Source organism: Gorilla gorilla, chromosome 12 (genome assembly GCF_029281585.2).
Source record: "Gorilla gorilla gorilla isolate KB3781 chromosome 12, NHGRI_mGorGor1-v2.1_pri, whole genome shotgun sequence".
NCBI classification, from domain to species: Eukaryota; Metazoa; Chordata; class Mammalia; order Primates; family Hominidae; genus Gorilla; species Gorilla gorilla.
The window spans coordinates 69271242-69288974 of record NC_073236.2 but is presented as its reverse complement, the minus strand read 5'-3'; the positions used below and the strand labels follow the sequence as shown (position 1 = coordinate 69288974).

At 47.8% G+C, this 17733-nt stretch overlaps 1 protein-coding gene across 3 annotated transcripts in view; it reads right to left on the bottom strand.

The window, feature by feature from the left end:
* Window positions 1–203: 203 nt before the first annotated feature.
* The window catches only part of TGFA (transforming growth factor alpha), a 106995-nt gene continuing 89465 nt past the window's right edge, over window positions 204–17733 (bottom strand). For all 3 annotated transcript variants that reach the window (XM_019021595.4, XM_019021596.4, XM_055378068.2), the window contains 3 exons: window positions 9310–9459; window positions 6181–6290; window positions 204–3829 (listed from right to left, as the gene is read on the bottom strand). In XM_019021595.4, the coding sequence (XP_018877140.1) occupies window positions 3822–3829; window positions 6181–6290; window positions 9310–9459 (268 nt within the window). In that variant the 3' untranslated portion in view covers window positions 204–3821. The remainder of the gene's footprint in view (window positions 3830–6180; window positions 6291–9309; window positions 9460–17733) is intronic.

Here is a 17733-nt window from a genome sequence, read left to right as displayed (position 1 = left end):
ACATAGTCTACTAAGTACTTATATACTGGGAAGAGCTTCAGAGAACTTGAATTCTTCAAGGAGACAGGGATCAACTATGGTTAATTATAGGATTTCCACATTTTGCAAAAGATCATCTAATTTTTCCTCATCATTCATATTTGCAGAGAAAGTCTTCATTTCCTTGAGCAATATCCTAATCTCATTAAAGAAACACTCCAGTCTTGATTTAGGAAAAAAAGATTCATTCCTTCATCCTTCCAAATAAGGTACAGTACAACTCAATAACAATGCACATTACTGAAAAACACAATTGCGTCTTATATTGCTCACTACTCTTTAAGTATAATTCAGATATTAAGGAAAAGAACTGCTAATCACATTAACACATTACAGAAATCAAAATTAACTTACCACACAAAATAAATTAAAACATTAAATATTAACCTTTTCAGTGCAACATATACAGACGTCAGAGTAAGGAGTTCTAAAAAAAAGCATCAGGTTTATTATAATAAAGATAATGAAAAGTTGACCATTTTAGTAAATTATTAAGACTAAGAAGAGGATTTGCTTTTTCAGTACTCTCTCTCTCTCTGTGTGAACCACTAGATCTTTCAGAAAGCCTGGTAAATCAATGGCTAGAGAGAACAGGTCTTATGTTAGAACATTTAAAAATATACATGTTTGTCTTACTTCTGCAATGTGTTCTTGGTTTTGGGCATTTGAGTCATTCCTCCTTCTGTGACTGGGCAGGTTGGAAGAGATCAAAGCCCAGAACCAACTAGAGGGCAGGGGTCTCCTGAGCAGTGTTAGAGCCTCATTAGTCCATCCCGGCCAAATTGACTGAAAAAGCAACTGGTGACCCATGTGCCCTCGAAAACCTGGCTTGAAGATAACAGGCAGTTTTCTGTACCTGCAAAACACAGTCCCTGGAGAAGCTCCAGAAGCACAAATTCTCCTCCCTTACCAGTGTGGGTGGGTGAGTGGCAATCCCATCTTTTTCTCCTTTCTCAGGAAAAAGAACTCTAGGGCCATTCTGCCCATCTCTCCTGCGGGGACACAATGGCCAGCCCATCCCTGGCTTGGTTCCACGTGTGTCCAGCTGGGGCCCTGTCTTCCAGATCAGGGTTGGCTGCTGTCTATCTTTCCATGTAGAAGAAAACATTTCCTGCCAGGATGCTTAAAAAAAGTCACAGCCTGTAGAGCAGTGGGAAAATCCAGGCTCCATAAGAGTATTGGAGGCCTTTTAAAAAATGTTTGTTATTTTTTTAAATGGGGGCTTTTCATTGTCTCCTGAGCCATTGGAAACAGCAATGCTCCCCACTGCCAGGTGTGTGGCAGCTTACCAGGTCAGGATGTTAAATGATTCTCTAATTGTAGTGAACAATTCATTTTCTAAATAAAGGGCAAGGAAACACAGGGAGCTTGCAGAGATGGATTAGAAGATGCATTTTTAACTTGAAATGGAGTATTTTTGCAGCTAACCAAAGACTACCATTGCCATTAAATGGCAGAGGGATCCAATGCTTATCAGTCATTTGATTTCTAGAAGAAAAATCCCCAAATAAGCCAGGCTGTCCTATCCTGAGGCATGGACAATGGTCCAACCAGGCTTGCATTGATGCAGCCTCTTTTTCAGACTTGCTGGTTTCCAAAGGACTGACTTGGAAGGCACTTCTAGGGAGGTGTATATGTGAGGCCTCTCACTGCATGTGTGTTCCAGGCATAAGGATGAGGGCACTGGCAGGTGTGACTTGCTGGACCTAGGAACTAGAACATTCACAGACACTAAATCTCAAGTAAGTCTTCGCAGGGAACCTCTGCTTCCGCCATCTGTCCAGCCTCATTCCCACGCCTCTGCAAAGTCTCTTGGATGCTAACTACTGATTGATAGAGGTCTAAAAACCAGTGTCCATTGATTGGTCTCTAAGCAGGATGCGACAGTCAAGCCTCAACCCACATATCTGGCCCAAGGGATGTAAACTTGAACTTATTTTAGTAATTTAAAAATCTGGAGCTGTGTCAACTATGTTGCTAGGGGGTCAGCTCTGAACAGATCCAAGTGCTTCAGGTGTGGCATTGTTAAATAAGAGTGCCAAAAATGAAGACACGGGTCATAGAATTGTCTGAATTATAAGAAAAAAAATAAAGAGAAAATTCATAGAAATCATTCTTCCAGACCAAGGAAGAAGAATTAGGGGAAGACAAAATTCTCTGAAAATTTCAAGCCAATTTAACATATTTTAAATGTACCTTTCACGATGTAATAAGCTAGGTGCACTTAAGAGTTAATACATAGAAATCTTTCACTTTTCAGATATTGTAGCATTTCCTCACATAAGGAGTTTATATATTATTTCTTCATTACTCTGTTTCCAAATTTTAAGGAAAATTCCTAGGGATGAGCTATCCACTATGTATTTGAAGGGACCCACTGCTTCTCACAGGCAGGCCCCATGGGTCAGATGGACCCAGATGCTCAGGGGAACAATTGCTCCTTCTCTTGAGGGGAAGGGAAGACCCACATAGTGGAGGTGACTTGTTAGAGTTTTTGTTAATAAAGCCGGCATCCTGAATGGAAATGAAGAAAAAAAATTACTGGAATAGTTTTCCTAGTGCTCGAAAATAAATAGCAAAGTTAAACTTCTCCTTTTAAAAATAAAGCAACAAACCAACCAAGCGACAAAATGGAAAATAAATGACTGGTCCCCCTTTCATGGATTTGGCCTGAAATGCCTATGGCTCATGGCTAATGTTCTATTTCTAAACATACTTACCGAGGGCTCACGAGGAAGTGAACCCATTTAATCACTGAGCAGTACAGTATGTATTGGGTTTATCCTGTGTAGACACACACACTCTTCCTCTCTCCCCAACAGAGGGGACAGATCCCTGCTGATGGATTTGCTAAGTTTTCTCCCAGAACGTATTGAGGCATTTACCGGCTTTGTGGCTTCAATGGCACCACTTCTGAACCCCTACCTTTGTTCCTACCAGTAACCCAGCCTCTGGTTCCATCTCCGCACCCTGGAAGACTTTTCCCAAGCCTTAGCTGTCTTGAAGAGGCCAGACATTTCTAATCAGTATAGCTTTTCAGTCAGCAACACATACATCATTAATGTAGAAGTCTGAAGGGGTTTTATACTTTTTACATTGACTTAAGAGATTAAAAATAAAACCATTATCCATCTAATAAATAAGACATCATCTCCAAGGGTGGCGATAGCTTGGGACAGTCTTCAATGTCATGTGTCCATGGAATATGTTGGGCTGGTTGAGGGTCTCGTGGTTAGAGGATACAGCTTCTCTTAAAGCTAGGGTCTTCATGTGATATTAAACAGTAAAGCTAGGGTCTTCATGTGATATTAAACAGTTTCCCCTCCTTCACTTTCTTCCCCAGTAGGCAAATGACAGAAAACAATAACTATAGAAATCTCCTGTGTTGGGCAGAGGTCTGTTGTGGGGAGGTGGCCCATTAAAAAGAAATATATAGCCTGGAATCCATGGCTGGCAGAAGACAACTGCACACATGTGGACTCAGACACCAACTGATGCACACACCTCACCTAGGTGAACAGGAGTCCGTCTCTTTGCAGTTCTTTTTTAACCAGTCTTGAAATCGTGGTCTGCTGATTTCTTCTCTAGGTCACACTGAATAACCCCAAGCAGACGGAGTTCTTGACAGAGTTTTGAAGGCCCACAAAAGGCTGCACAGGTGATTACAGGCCAAGTAGGAAGGTCTGCGGCACATCCAGGCATCTCTGGCAGTGCTGTCCTGAAGAAGCCTTTCTTTATTGATCTGTCACAGTCCACCTGGCCAAACTCCTCCTCTGGGCTCTTCAGACCACTGGCAGGAAGGAAAAACAGGTTAAGCACTGTGGGCCACACCCTGGCCACGTTGGGAAAATAAGCTTAGGAAAGAGACTTGGAGATGGCAGAGCCAATGTCACCAAGTTCTCTCGGGCAGTTAGGCCCGAGTCCAAATTCTGCTGGTTCAGTCTCAGGGACCGCAACCTCTGACATTGTGCTTTCAGTGCCAAAGGAAGCTAGAGAGACTGATTGAAAGTGAGTGAGTGAGTGAGTGATAGCAGAAGGAAGGCAGATGGGGGGGAGTGGGGGGATGCCCCCTGTTGTGAGGGTCTCATTTTAATCTGACCTGCAGTCAGCTCCTGTAAGGGGTGGCTTGGTGGGCAGCCCTAGTCCAGGGCTCTGGTGGCAGAAAGGCTTCCCCTGAGGCCATACAAGAATGGACCCATTTATTTTTCAACGGCTGGGCCCTGAGGGTGTCCTCTGTGTCTGTCGTGGTGAGGCAGCATGGACCGTCCTCAGTTCCTGAGTTCAGCTTAGCCTGGACATCTCTCTAGGTCCTTGCCATGGTTCTTCTGGAGGTGCTCACAGGTGAGTACCCCTGGTTCACCCATCCTTTAGGCCCAGCAGGCCTGACAGGTGCTATATGAGGTTGTGATATGCACCATCTGAGGGAGAGGGACTTCAGCCCAGGTGGCCATCTCTAAAGGCCAGACCCATCCCCAGGCTTAGAGCTAACTTCTTAAATGTGGGTAGAGAAGAAGTGACATTAACAAGAAACTTACTCCACCCCAAATGACTCTGTTAGGTTCAGACAAATGCTACAGAATCTATTACAAATTTTCTTAAAAGATTAAAAACATTTTTCTATTGGTGCTAAAAGAAAAAATAAAAATATTTATCTTCATTAGCTCAATAGATTAGCCCAAGGTAGCTGAAAGGAGATGTTGAGAGGGGGCTTTAGAGGCCCTGGTTCTCATCCTCACTCCCCCACTGATTCCCAGTGGGACCCAAGCAGGCTGTCAGCAGACTCAGTTTACCCACATGGCTCATGAGCCATCCTCTTCCTAAGACCACTGTAAGGCTGAATGGATTTGCATTCTCAAGAGCTGTGGCTCCTAAATCTCAAGTGCTGCTCCCGCGCTCTCTGTGTGCTCCCTTACTGTGCACGATGACTATGGTTATTGAAATAAAGAACAAACACATGTGTTCTTGGGCCTTCAGCTCCCTCCAGATGACCATGAGCTCTAATGAATGCACATGTGTCCAGCCTCCCAGCAGCCTTCCTCCCTACCCTCTCCATGGACCCTGGAACTTCTGAACGCCAACAGTTTACTAGGGAAGGACACCTCTGGGTGGATTCGCTTTAATGACTGTCTCTTGACCCACTATGTCCTCAAGAAGAACTTTACGATGGGCTCTCTTGGTCAAAATTGAATCCCTGAAAAGCTGGCCGGTGTGAGACTTTTCCGGCCCTGTTTGGATGAAGGACTCTTCACCTCCACAAGCACAGAGCCACTGATGCTCTGAGGAGGCTCCTGAGGTGCAAGCTGGGCCCCACATCCTGATGTCTTCATGGATGTTGGCGAAAATATCCAGGAAACAAGGTAAACTCAATGAAGATCATAGGATCTAAGGGTTTTAAGGTCATTAGAGACCTTTCATAGGCCAAATTCCTCCTTTTACAGATGAAAAAGGGGAAGTGACTTTCTCAAGGGAAAGAGAATGAACATCTCTTGAGTGCCTACAATTGGGTGATACACTATACTAGGTATTTTATATCAGTACTCCTCCAATTTGCACATCTTTTTAAGAATAAGAAAACCGAGGCTAAGCCGGGCACAGTGGCTCACGCCTGTAATCCCAGCATTTTGGGAGGCCAAGGCAGGCAGATCACCTGAGGTCAGGAGTTTGAGACCAGCCTGGCCAATACTGCGAAACCCCGTCTCTACTAAAAATACAAAAATTTTCTGGGCGTGGTCGTGGGCAGCCTGTAATCCCAGCTACTCGAGAGGCTGAGGCAGGAGAATCACTTGAAACTGGGAGGTGGAGATTGCAGTGAGCCGAGATCACGCCATTGCACTCCAGCCTGGGTGATAGAGTAAGACTCCGTCTCAAAAAACAAAACAAAACAACAAAACAAAAAAACTCTGAGGCTCTGAGAGGTGAGTAACTTGTCAAAGGTCCCACAGCCACCAGCCAGGATGTAAGGGGTCCCTACTAAGTAAAAGGCACCTATGAATAAACTAAACCTGACTTGGTAGAATGAAACAGTCTCTTCCTTTTCTCCCCTCTTCCTGCTTCATACTCCAGGAACTTCTGCCCTGACTTGGAGAAGGTGGTCGTTTTCTCCACCCAATAGTGTCTCCCACCAGAGAAGAGTCTCCTTACCTGTTTCTGAGTGGCAGCAAGCGGTTCTTCCCTTCAGGAGGGCGCTGGGCTTCTCGTGCCGGCAGATGAGGGCCCGGCACCACTCACAGTGTTTTCGGACCTGGCAGCAGCTGCAAAGACACAGAGGACCCAGTCTGGGCAGGAGCCTGGCAGGAGGGCCAGGGTGGTACAGCATCTGCCCTAGGGGCCTGCTGGGCAGCTCCAGCTCTAAACCAGCTCCAAACCAGCTCCCCACGGGGGCTTCTAGAGGGACAGGCACCATAGGGGGCTGAGGGCATTGTAGGGCAGTGGTTTTTTGGGGCAGATGCTGGCCAACAACAAAAGCATCTGTTGGCTACCCTAAAGTATTTGCTCCGTTTCTGCAAGCTGACCTGGCTCCAGCTTCCCCAGCTGTCAGAGAGAACTGGTCCTCCACTCGGCTTTCTTGATAAAGAACCAGGTGGGTAATTCCACAAGTGTAATGGCCTCAGAATTGGGACAAAGGACTGGGATAAAGTGGCCACCTCCAGCTGGCAGGGCTGTGAGGGTTTAGGAAGAGGTTATTCATCTGGTATTGCCAGTAGCAGAACAAGGAACTTGGATGGCTGAATTGACCCATGGAAAAAAATGGAAGAATGAGTTATGGATCTCAATGGCTTTGAATCCTGCTTTCAGGACTAAAAATCTCTAGTTTTGGAACATCTACCCTCTCTGTAAATCTGTGTGACCCGGAGTCCTGAGGCATCAGGGTTATAAAGGCTCCTGCCTCCCTCTGTGGGCAGGAATGGAGAGTTTTCAGACTTTGCATTAAAAAAAAAAAAGCCCCAAAAGAACAGAAAAGAAAGCACTGAGTGAGAGATGAGTTCCCCACAGACGCTGCCAGCCATTTCCCTTGGGCTATCGTGGAGAACTTTGTTTCCACTCATTCTAACCCTAATTCGTATATAATTTATGTATCCCTGGGCTAGGGTTGGAGTTAGGAGAAATTTCCTAAGGTGAGCCAGGTGGCAGAGATGAAGAAATAAGCCTGTTGCTGGGCTTCTCTCTTGGTATCCGGTGGGCATTTCATGATTCCCATCCCAGCCCCTGTCTTGGCACTGTCCTGCAGTGAGAAGCTGCAAAGGTTACTGGAGCCCCTGAATCTTTGGACAGCAGGGCTAGGGAGGAGGCTCTGAGATCTTCCTGCCCAACCTGCTTATGTTACAGGTGAAAACCGGGAGCCCAGAGCAGTGTGCCTGGGCACGAGGCCCTTCTGAGTTGCAGAGTCTGGGCTGGAAACAGCACATCCCATGCCAGGGGGCTCTAAAGGCCTTGGTTCCAGAGCCATCAATGACTACTTTCTCACAGTCAGCCAGCCAGGTGGACTTGTCCTTGTCACTTCCCAGATAGGAGCATCCCCGGGCAATGGGATCAAGGCCTCTAGATCCCTCCAGCATGGGACAAGCTGGTCCCAACTTGGACCCTGCAACTCAGGAGGGCCCTAAGCCCAGGAAGCCAGCAGCCTGGCAGGAGTGAAAGCTTAGTCTCTGGCTCATGGATTCTGAACTTGGTCTCTGGCAGGGAGACCAAGGCTGGGAAGGGACACAGGAGTTGGGACTGGCCGCCTCCCTGGAAATGAGAGATGCTGTCTAGGCATCTAGATCATTCCTGTTTCCAGACAATCTGCCAAAATTAGCTCTTAGGTCCCTCTGGGGAGGCCCGCGTGGGCCCCCAGTCTTGTTCCTAAGTCCCTGTGACCCTCCTGGCCATAGACACAGGACAATGGAAGGATGGGGCAGCACACACAGCTACTGGCCATGAGAAGCAAGGCTGGCAGCCCACTAGCTTGCTCCTGCTCCTCGAGGAGGGTCCTTCTCAGTGACAGAGCCTGGGCTGTGGCCCAGTCTGAACCAGAGCTACTTGTCTTCTCCCAGCAAACATGTTTTTCCAAGGCCCCTGGAAGCAGAATGGATACTGCTTGGTGGGGAGGGAAAGGCCAGCCCAGCTCAGACCTCAAACCTCACCACTCAGTGCTGCCTTGGTCCAGGAGAAGGATGTGAGCAGGTTGTGGCTACTGTCAACAAGCTGGGGCTCTAACGGGTGCCTCACTGTTACCAGAACCAGGGCCATGTGTTTCAGATGTCTCAATAGCCACAAACCAAAGGGACAGTTTGTTTATCTGTCCAAATCTTAGGCAACCTTGGAGGGTGTAAGTCTGGCTTCTTGCATCGACGTGTAGCTACTGACCACAACCTTGCCAGAGGGGCCCATCCACTGACTGTCTCCACCATGAGTTAACCTACACTGAATTGAATGGCAGCCTTTAACTGTTCTGTGACTTCTTTGTGCATATCCAATTAGGTATATTAGGTTGGTGCAAAAGTAATTGTGGTTTTGGCCTTAAAAAGTAATGGTGAAAACTGCAATTACTTTTGCACCAACCTAATAAATCCCCTAAGACTCAGACTTTAGATATTTCCAGGGAATAAATCTGGCATAGTTCCAAATGCTAGGAATATTGCACTGTATTCCCAGGGTCTCTGACCCTGCACAGCAGTCCAGTCAGGAGATACGGGCAAGCAAATGGGGCCAGGACACACCTGAAAAGGTCTCTCCTGGTCTAGGCCCCAGGGAGGCTTCCTGGAAGATACAACACAGCAACTGAGTTTTGGAGGATGAGGAGGGGCAGAGAAGTGGACAAAGAGGAAGGGCTGTGCAGAATGATGGTCATCAGCCTGTAACAGCAACAATGGCCCTCGACATGGTTTAGTATTTGCAAAGTGACTTCTGCGAGAGGAAGTACTTCTGGTGCTGATGGAAGGAGGCTAGGAGCTGTCTCTAGTCCTCTCTGGAGCACCTGCCCATGTCATCACTATTCTGAAGACTCCAACACAACCATGGAAAGAACGAGCATGCCTTTGTTTCTGCACTGGCCTCCACAGTGCACCAACCCCCCAGCTGGGGATCCGCCCAGGATGCATGACGCTTTCATGCAGCTTGGCTGCCATGCCATGCCAACAGTCATCAAAGTGGCATTTAGCTGTCCTGACAGCACTCAGACATCACAGAAATAAGCTGTGCTGAGGTGGCCCTGTTATCTGGATATACTGTGGATGTCCCTGGTAGGGGAGGTGGGCAGGGGACCTGACCTTAGGGGCAGCAAGTACTCACTGTATCAGCACACATGTGATGATAAGGACAGCCAGGGCCACGATGGAGACCACCACCAAGGCGGTGATGGCCTGCTTCTTCTGGCTGGCAGCCACCACGGCCAGGAGGTCCGCATGCTCACAGCGTGCACCAACGTACCCAGAATGGCAGCTGGGGAAGAAAGGAACGTCAGTGCACTCTCCTGACGAAAGGTCTTGTTACCCTAGCTCTCCAGGGAGGGCTTTCCTGGAGGGACCCAGAGCCTGCAGGTAAAGCCCAAAGGGGCCCCGGCAGCTTTTGCAATTGGAAGGAAAGGTGTCAGCAAAATGCCTGTTTCCCTGCCGCAGGCACCGCTGCTTATGTGGAGAAGGACGGGGAATCTAATCATCCTTATCATCTGCGGATGCAAGCTATGGCTGAAGCAATCCATGACTATTGTGACTGTGCCAAATCCTGGAGGAATAAAGGCAGCACATGTGTTCATGACATAAGCCTCATTTTGGCAGTTCATAAAAAATCCAGGTTAGTTTTAAACCAAATGTGTATTTTCAGACTTTCTGGTGATGAGAAAGAAAACACCTGAAACCAGTGGAGACATAGGCTTGTGGTTTGCCTTTTTATCTTCTTCAAGTTTAATTAGTTCTTCAAGTATTTACCAGGTTACTCAGCACGACTACCTGGTCATTGTAGGACTGGAGAAATCACTACTCTCCTGTGAACCCTGGTGTCCTCCTATCCATCAATACCTGGCCTACCTCCACCCAGGCTTAGTAAAGGCACAAGCAAGGTTGTGTCTGAATGTGCGTGTAGCCTGTACAGTGTGGTGCTAATACCAGGTGATGTAATTCCTGGTATTGCTACCATTCAGAGTCAGTCCTGGGCATCAAGATTTTTAAAGCTCCCAGCTGATTCCAGTGGGCAGGAGAGGGTGAGTCATTCAGAGGTTCTTTGGTATTAATCTTTCAATCACAGCCCCCTGCTAGGCCCAAATGGGTCTCAAAGGTGCTTCAGGATGTGCCCTGGCCATAAGGATGGGATGGTCATTTTCTTTTACAGGCATCCCCTCACCCTGAGCCACTAATCCCCCAAGCATGTGATTCTTCTTAATAAAAGATACTTAGCTTAGACACTGGTCCCTTTGTTACTTCGTTACTCCCTTTGTATAGAGTAACATTCTTATTGTCAATAGAAATCTAAGATCACCACTTCCTTTGCCAGGCGGGACTTCTTTTTTTTTTTTTTTTTTTGAGATGGAGTCTCGCTCTTGTGCCCAGCCTGGAGTGCAGTGGCGGGATCTCAGCTCACTGCAACCTCCGTCTCCTGAGTTCAAGTGATTCTCCTGCCTCAGCCTCCCGAGTAGCTGGGATTACAGGCGTGCGCCACCATGCCTGGCTAATTTTTGTATTTTTAGTAGAGACGGGGTTTCACCGGGTTGGCCACGCTGGTCTCAAGCTCTTGACCTCAGGTGATCCACCCACCTCGGCCTCCCAAAGTGCTGGGATTATAGGCGTGAAACACAGTGCCCAGCCTGCTGGTGGGGACTTCTTAACAGAGCAGCCCCATATCATATGCTAGATTTAAAGTTTTGTTTAGTTTTGTTTTTCCCCCAGACATGGCAGTGATAGCTAAACTTTTCTAAAGAGTTTATCTTTTGATTAATTAGCTAGCCTCTAACCTTCGCTTTTAGATTAAAAGGCCTTTGAAGACCAGGCACACTGAGAGGGGATCACAGAACTCTGAATAAGAACACGGACTTTCAACGGCTCAGGGGCTATGGGACAGGGGCAGGGTTTTTTTTTTGTTTGTTTGCTTGCTTTGATTTTAATAACAAAATTACATAAAGGCAAAGGTCAAGAAACAGCTCTCCCTGCAGGCACTGGCCCTTTCCTATGAGGCGGAGGCGAAGAGTGGACTAGACTCCAGGCTGAGAGGTGATAAGCAACAGGCTTAGGCAGTGCATAAATCTAAGCCATCCATATCTCAAGAAAATCCTGCAAAGGGTCCCTCCCTCTAGCTCCTCCTCCCCTGCACCCAGATGGCTCTCCAACCTTCCAGATGGGGTCCCTGAGTCGTGCACTTCCTCTGTGATATCTAGCCCTCTCTCCTGCAGGGCCCTAATCCACCCCTGTACTTTATCTCCCACCCACCTAGGTTCCAGCCAGTCCAAGTTGTTGCCACTCCCCACCCCCAGCCCAGCGTTAAATCTGCACACTGCACCTAGCACGGTTCCCAGCATGTGGGGACACAGGACACACCTGCAGAATGAATGAACAACTACCCTCCATTGTGCATCTCAACTCCGGCTACCTTTTCCACCTGGAATATCATTCCTCACTCTCCTCCTCAGGCTCCATCCCAAGGACCACATTCTCCAGAAGGATGTAATTTACAGACTCGTTCACGTTCATTTTTGTCATCCATCCATCCATTCTTCCATAGCTCACTTGGATCTCCCTAACCTCTCCTCCCTGAACCCCCCAGGACTATGCCCACCTTTCTGACTGCTCTTCTCTGACCAGCTTCACTTCTGGTCCCAGCCTTCTTGCTCTTGCAGGGCAGGGCTTAGCTCTACAGAAACCTCCGGTGAACCACTGAACAGAATGGGGCCGGGGAGCCTGGGCTTTGGAATGGATTATCAGATTTGTAACCAGGAGTTGTGGACAAGCCAATGAGACTTCTATGCAAAGGGTTAGGGTTAGGGTTAGTGCTTCTTTCTCCCGGGGAAAGGTACCATAATGAGGATTTGCAGTCTTTTGTGAAAGTCTCAGCATATAGGAAGGTGAGCAACCCATGACAATTTCACACAGCTTGAAACGTTTCTACTTTAACCAGCAGGCCCTGGGAAAGAGGGATTCTAGCACCTCGCCTATTATTTGGCTCTAAAAACACTGCGATTTAACACATCAATACTGGAGACCCCAATACATTTCATTTAAATAAAATAGTAGCAGCCAAGTGCTAATTACAACACATAACATTCACTGCAAGCATTAGGCTAAACTCCTACATGAATCATCTCTTTTAATCCCAGCAATCACAACTGACCTGTGAGGTTGCGACTATTATTTACCTTGTTTGACAGATGAAGAAACAAAAGCTTCTAGAGGTTTGGGAACTAACAATCTCACCCAGTAAGGCTACCTTTCTGGGTTAATGCAGACTGGTTTGGAAGATACCCTGGGCTAGTGATTTAGTGACAAACACAAATCTGATCAGGCACAAGAGATGGGCTACTGATTGTCCTGGAGCGAGGTCTCCTTGCTCAGTGTGGCAAGGTGCAAAGGTGCCCCCAGACAGTGCCGTCTTAATGCACCAAGGGAGATAACCCCCTGGGCTGGGACACACCTTGCTGACTTTCCATGCTTTTTCTACCAGAGGAACATTTGCCATTTATGCATGCTGGCCCCTGCAAATCAGCTCTGCTTTAAAACCGCCCCAGCAGGAGCCCCAGCCCCTTAGGAAAGTCTTCATGCCAACAAGAATGCCTATCACTCTAGTGTAATAGCTGCAAATGCTCAACTCCCAGTCCCACAGAGTGAGGGAGCCCAACATGCTTCTGAGCGAACACTTCCCCAAGGTGGGAGGCACCTGGGTAACTGCCTCATCGTTGGGACTCCAGGTCATGACCTAGAAGAGCTCCAAGAACAGTGCGTCTTAGCCCCAAGCAGCCCAGTGGGTCTCACCTACAGCTGGGACCTCCCCAATCAAAATCTCTCTGCAAATGGGGCCTGGGCATTTTAAAGAAAGGGCCAAAAGGTAATTCTGACACGGCCAGAGTTGAGAGCCACCGTGAAGTTTTTAACAGAGAAACCAACGTTTCTCAACCTTGGCTGCCTATTGAAATTGCATGCAGAGCTTTCAAAAATCCTGATGTCCAGGCCACACCTTTAGCTCAATTAAATTAGAATCTCTGGGAGTCAGTCCTGGGCATCAAGATTTTTAAAGCTCCCAGCTGATTCCAGTGGGCAGGGGAGGGCGATCCTTTCTCTTCCTAATTGTAATAATGGAAATGCTTCTCAGCTGCTCTTTATGACGGAAAAAGAAAAAGGTTTGGTGACATACTTTTAAAAAAAAAAAACTTCCCAAGCTTCTACTAATATTAGACTTAATTATGCTGATTATTTTAGGCACAAGTCACAGAAGGAGTGGGAAGAGTCACCTCACCTGGCTGCAAATGAATCACACTTGATCCAGCTGCTGTTCTCTCCTTTGCCTCAGGTAGGCGCTGGTTCTCACCTGGCTGCACATTCCACAGGGCTATGAGACAGTGGGTGCACTAGGACCAAGGGCACGTGTATTGGGCTCACACATTCTCAGCCTTTCAAGAACCAGATTCACCAAGTCCTCTAACCTCTGTGCTCTGGGGGCTGATGGGGAGAGGGCTGGAGTATGGTCAGCCCTACTTACATATTCCTTCCAGCAGGACCTCACAACATCCCTTGGCTGTGGTGATGGTGCCAACAGCGGCCACAATAGCAAACACTTGAGCTCATATGCTGTGCTGGGAACTGGGCTTGAATGTTCTCCAGTGCTGTCTAATAGAACTTTCCGTGATCATGACAGAGTCTATATCTGGGCAGATGAATACAGTAGCCACTAGCTACCCTGAGGTATTACATCCTTAAAATGTGGCTAGTGAGACTGAGAAACTAAATTTTAATCAATTAATTTAAGTAGTCCCACTACTTAAGAGTCCAGTGGCTCTTGTCATAGGCAGCAATTGCTCTCTATATATTATCATCACTGGGTCCCCATTACAATCCTATGAAGTATTAGTATCCTTATTTTGTGCACAAAGAAACAGAGGCTTAAAGGGGCCAAGTCACTTGTATGGGAGACTCAGCTGGACTTTACCTCGGTCTGCCTGACCTCCCATCCGCGCCTTTAACTGTGCTGTCCTCCTGCCTGGTGTGTGACCCCCACTCCGGGAGGACCTGCACTTTCTCCAGACCTGTGGATGGGAGTGATGTCATCCTTCTTAACCCTACCCCCACCACCTGCTGATGGATCTATGTAAGGGGGCTCGAGTACCAACAAGAAAACTGCCCCCAATCCTAATCTCTGGGGAGGCGCCACCTTTGGTCACACAGGCAGCCAGTTATGAACTGATGGCGGTCAGGTCTCTTCGGGTGTTTAACTCTGTTCAGATTCCACTGGAAGGTTCTGTGGCCAGGGCCAGGTGGAATGTTTCCCTTGGCTGACAGGAATTTGCTTTCATACTTTGCTGTGGGAAAGTTGTCAGGGAGTTGGGTCACCAAGGAGCATTTGGGACAGGTGAGAAACTTCAAACTGGTTGCCAGGGGTAAACTTGTCACCTGGGTGGCTTCCTTCAACGGTTTTCCTTTGTTTGAAGGCTTCTGCAGGCAGCAGACCAATGGTGTGGGGAATCTGCCTCGGGGAAAAAGTGGTGAGAGTCCTAACCTTGCATTTCTATAGCTTTACTGTCTTTGCAAATTCTCTTCCCATTAGTTTTCTGATGTGGTTGGGACTAGGGGATTTATTAAAGGGAGCTGTAAAATACCATCTAGGGTTCACCTGAAGCATAAATATGTAAGGCTAGTTTTCACCACCTTTGGCAGTCTGTGACTAGTTATTTGTTTAAACTTTTTTTTCTTTCCTTCATTTTATAGCGTGAGGTGTCATTTTAGGTTCTCTGGAAACCTAAAGACTGTTGTTCTTATGGAGGACGGAGTTTAAGACTTACGATATTTTAGAAAGTGCTCCCTCTCTCGAGACTAGAATCCTGGCTCCCTGTGGGTTTGCTTGATGAGGCCATGACAGATGGGGCCTGACCTCAGGGTATGTCAGGCTTATTGACCAGGATGTGTGTGTCAGCTTCCCAGGGCTGGGCAAGTCACAGGAGCAGGGACAGAATGTTCTACTTTCTCTGCATGCACTCAAGAGTTTCTGGTCTAGTGGGAATTCATTAATTAGAACATTCTTTTGGGTACTGTAAATACAAAAAGGGATAAGGTGTGGTTCTGTCTTCCCAGAGCTCACAAGCCATCAGGGGGGTAAGGAGTGCCGTCAGAGGGGTCTGCAGAGGACCCTGTCCCAGGGCTGAACACATGCAAGCCCCAAGGGGTCCCGCGGATGGCAAAGTGAGCCAAGTGGCCCAGTGTAAGCAGAGCAGCAGGGCAACAGGTGACCAGGGACCAGTGTCACGTTGCTGTCGGGAATTTTGGGGACAGGTGGAGAATGAAGGGCTGGAGAGCGCGAGCCCTATCTGGGGCGGCACACCTGAGTGAGTCCCAGCTGAGGGGCTGTGTTTGGAAGTTCAGGCCCGGTGTTGCCATTTTGCTTATTCAAGAGGAACTGGACGTCTGCATGGAAATGTGAAATCTGCCTTCTAAAATGCTGACAACTGATTAAAGCCATCTAAGAACAGCGTGGCTCACTATCTGTTGCCATGTAAAGCATTTCTGTAGACTGAATACTGTCCCTGGGCCATCAAGATCCAGGGGGGAAACTGAGGTAAAGAGGTGTAATTGCTTGCATGGCCGTGCCTCCCCCAAGATGGTCAGCTTTTCCAAATGCGAGTATGTCTCAGCTGTCTCTGTAGCCCCGCACTTGGCCCATAGGAAAAACTTGTTAAGAGTTTGTGGTCAGGGAACTGAGCTTGGGGATGACCCTGACCTTTCTCAGGAGGAGGGTTAATTTGCAGGGGGAAAATGCCTGGAAACAAAAGAGCTGAGTGGTTTGAGGTGAATTTTGCCAAGCAGAGGCACAGAACCCTCTGGGCAGCAGCTGGGAGCATGGGTTCTGGTGCTGGAATGATGGGACTGAACTCCACCTCTGCCAGTTACTAGCTCTGGGACTCTGGGAAAGTTGCTCAACTTCTCTGAACCCCAGCTTTCTCACTTATACAACAAGGGTAATAATCCCTACTTGAGAGGGGAGTTGTGAGGGATCCATGGTTATGGTATGCAGAGTGCTGGGTACCATGCCTGCCATGAACTAAGCTTTTATTGAGCACTTACTATTATTATTAATAGTAATGTGTATGATGTGAATGTGGAGAGATGGCCAATCACCCTGATTAGCAAAGTGTAAGGGTGTCTGAATGTGATGGACAGTTCCCTTGGGCCAAGAGCAAGGCTTGGGACTGAGGGGAATGGGAGAGCAGTCACCCACCCCAGCGTTCAGAAGGCTTCCAACAGCTGAAGAGGGGGCTCCTCTGCCACACAGGTGGCTGTGGCTTGGCTTGCCTGGCTGCCAGCTCTTGGAAAACTTACACCAGCCCTGATCTGGTGGGGAGGGCACCTGAGGAAGAAAAACTGAGCTTCTGACTCACTTTGGGTCAGAACTTGGTAAAGACCTGCCCTTTTTCTCCAAAGAGGATTCTCTCAACTCATAGCCCAGTGCACAAGAGGCCCTGTATGCTTGATTCTGGGCCGAGCCCTGGACGTGGCTGGTGGGAGAGTACCTTCTGCCTGTTGTACAGGGAAGCTTTCTGATATCTGGGTCAAGAGGGCAAACTTCCTTCAGGGCCAGTGTTTTTCCACAATGACCAGGACACTCATGAAAACAACCCCATCAGTCCCCCAGGGGCCCCTAGTATGTTAATTATTAATAAGAATGGTAATCATGAATAATGACAGTGTCTATCATCATCATCATCGTGCTTTGTATTAACAGGGTGTGGAGGCCTGTCATCTGGAGGAGTTTCTTAGCCCTGCGGTGTTCCGAGGAGGAGGGTGGCCAGTGTGCCTCTCCTTCTTCCTCTCCAGGTGAGGGCTCAGAGGCACCCTGAGGGGCCTGCCCAGACTCACACAGCTGCACCTCAGACAGAGGAAAGCCCTGACCACACCGCCTACTGCAGCAGGCTCTCCTGGTCCCCAGCCTCCTGGGCTGATGCATCTGATGGCCTTAAGCATCATGGCTAAGAACTCAGCTTCAGGAGCCAAAGAGGCTGGTTCGAGTCCAGGCCCTGCTATGCGGGCTGGGTATAGCCTCTCTTTCTTCTTCATGGGGTCAGTATGATTAAATGAGTTAGCACATGGATTGTACTTCAAACAGTACTTGACATGAAGCCAAAACCTTAATAGGTGCCAGTTTTTATTAATGATTAGTATGAAACTGCCAATCCTCAACCATATTTGACCTACAAAAATGGCAATTTCATATGGATCCATGACTCTTAACTGGGGGGCAATTTTGCCCTGCAGAGGACATTTGACAATGTCTGGAGATATTTTTGATTGGCACGGCCAGGGATAGTAGTGCTATTGGCATCTAGTAGATAGAGGCCAGGGATACCGCTGACTTCCTTCAGTATACAGGTCAGTTTCCACAACAGAATGACCCAGCTCCAAATGTAATAGTGCCAAGGTTCAATATAGGTCCCCCTAATAGTATTCTATTATAGACAGACTGATTGTCTTTAAATATGTCTTTCTGAAACCCACAGGGCTTCCATTGCCTAAAGAATAAAGACAGCTTTCA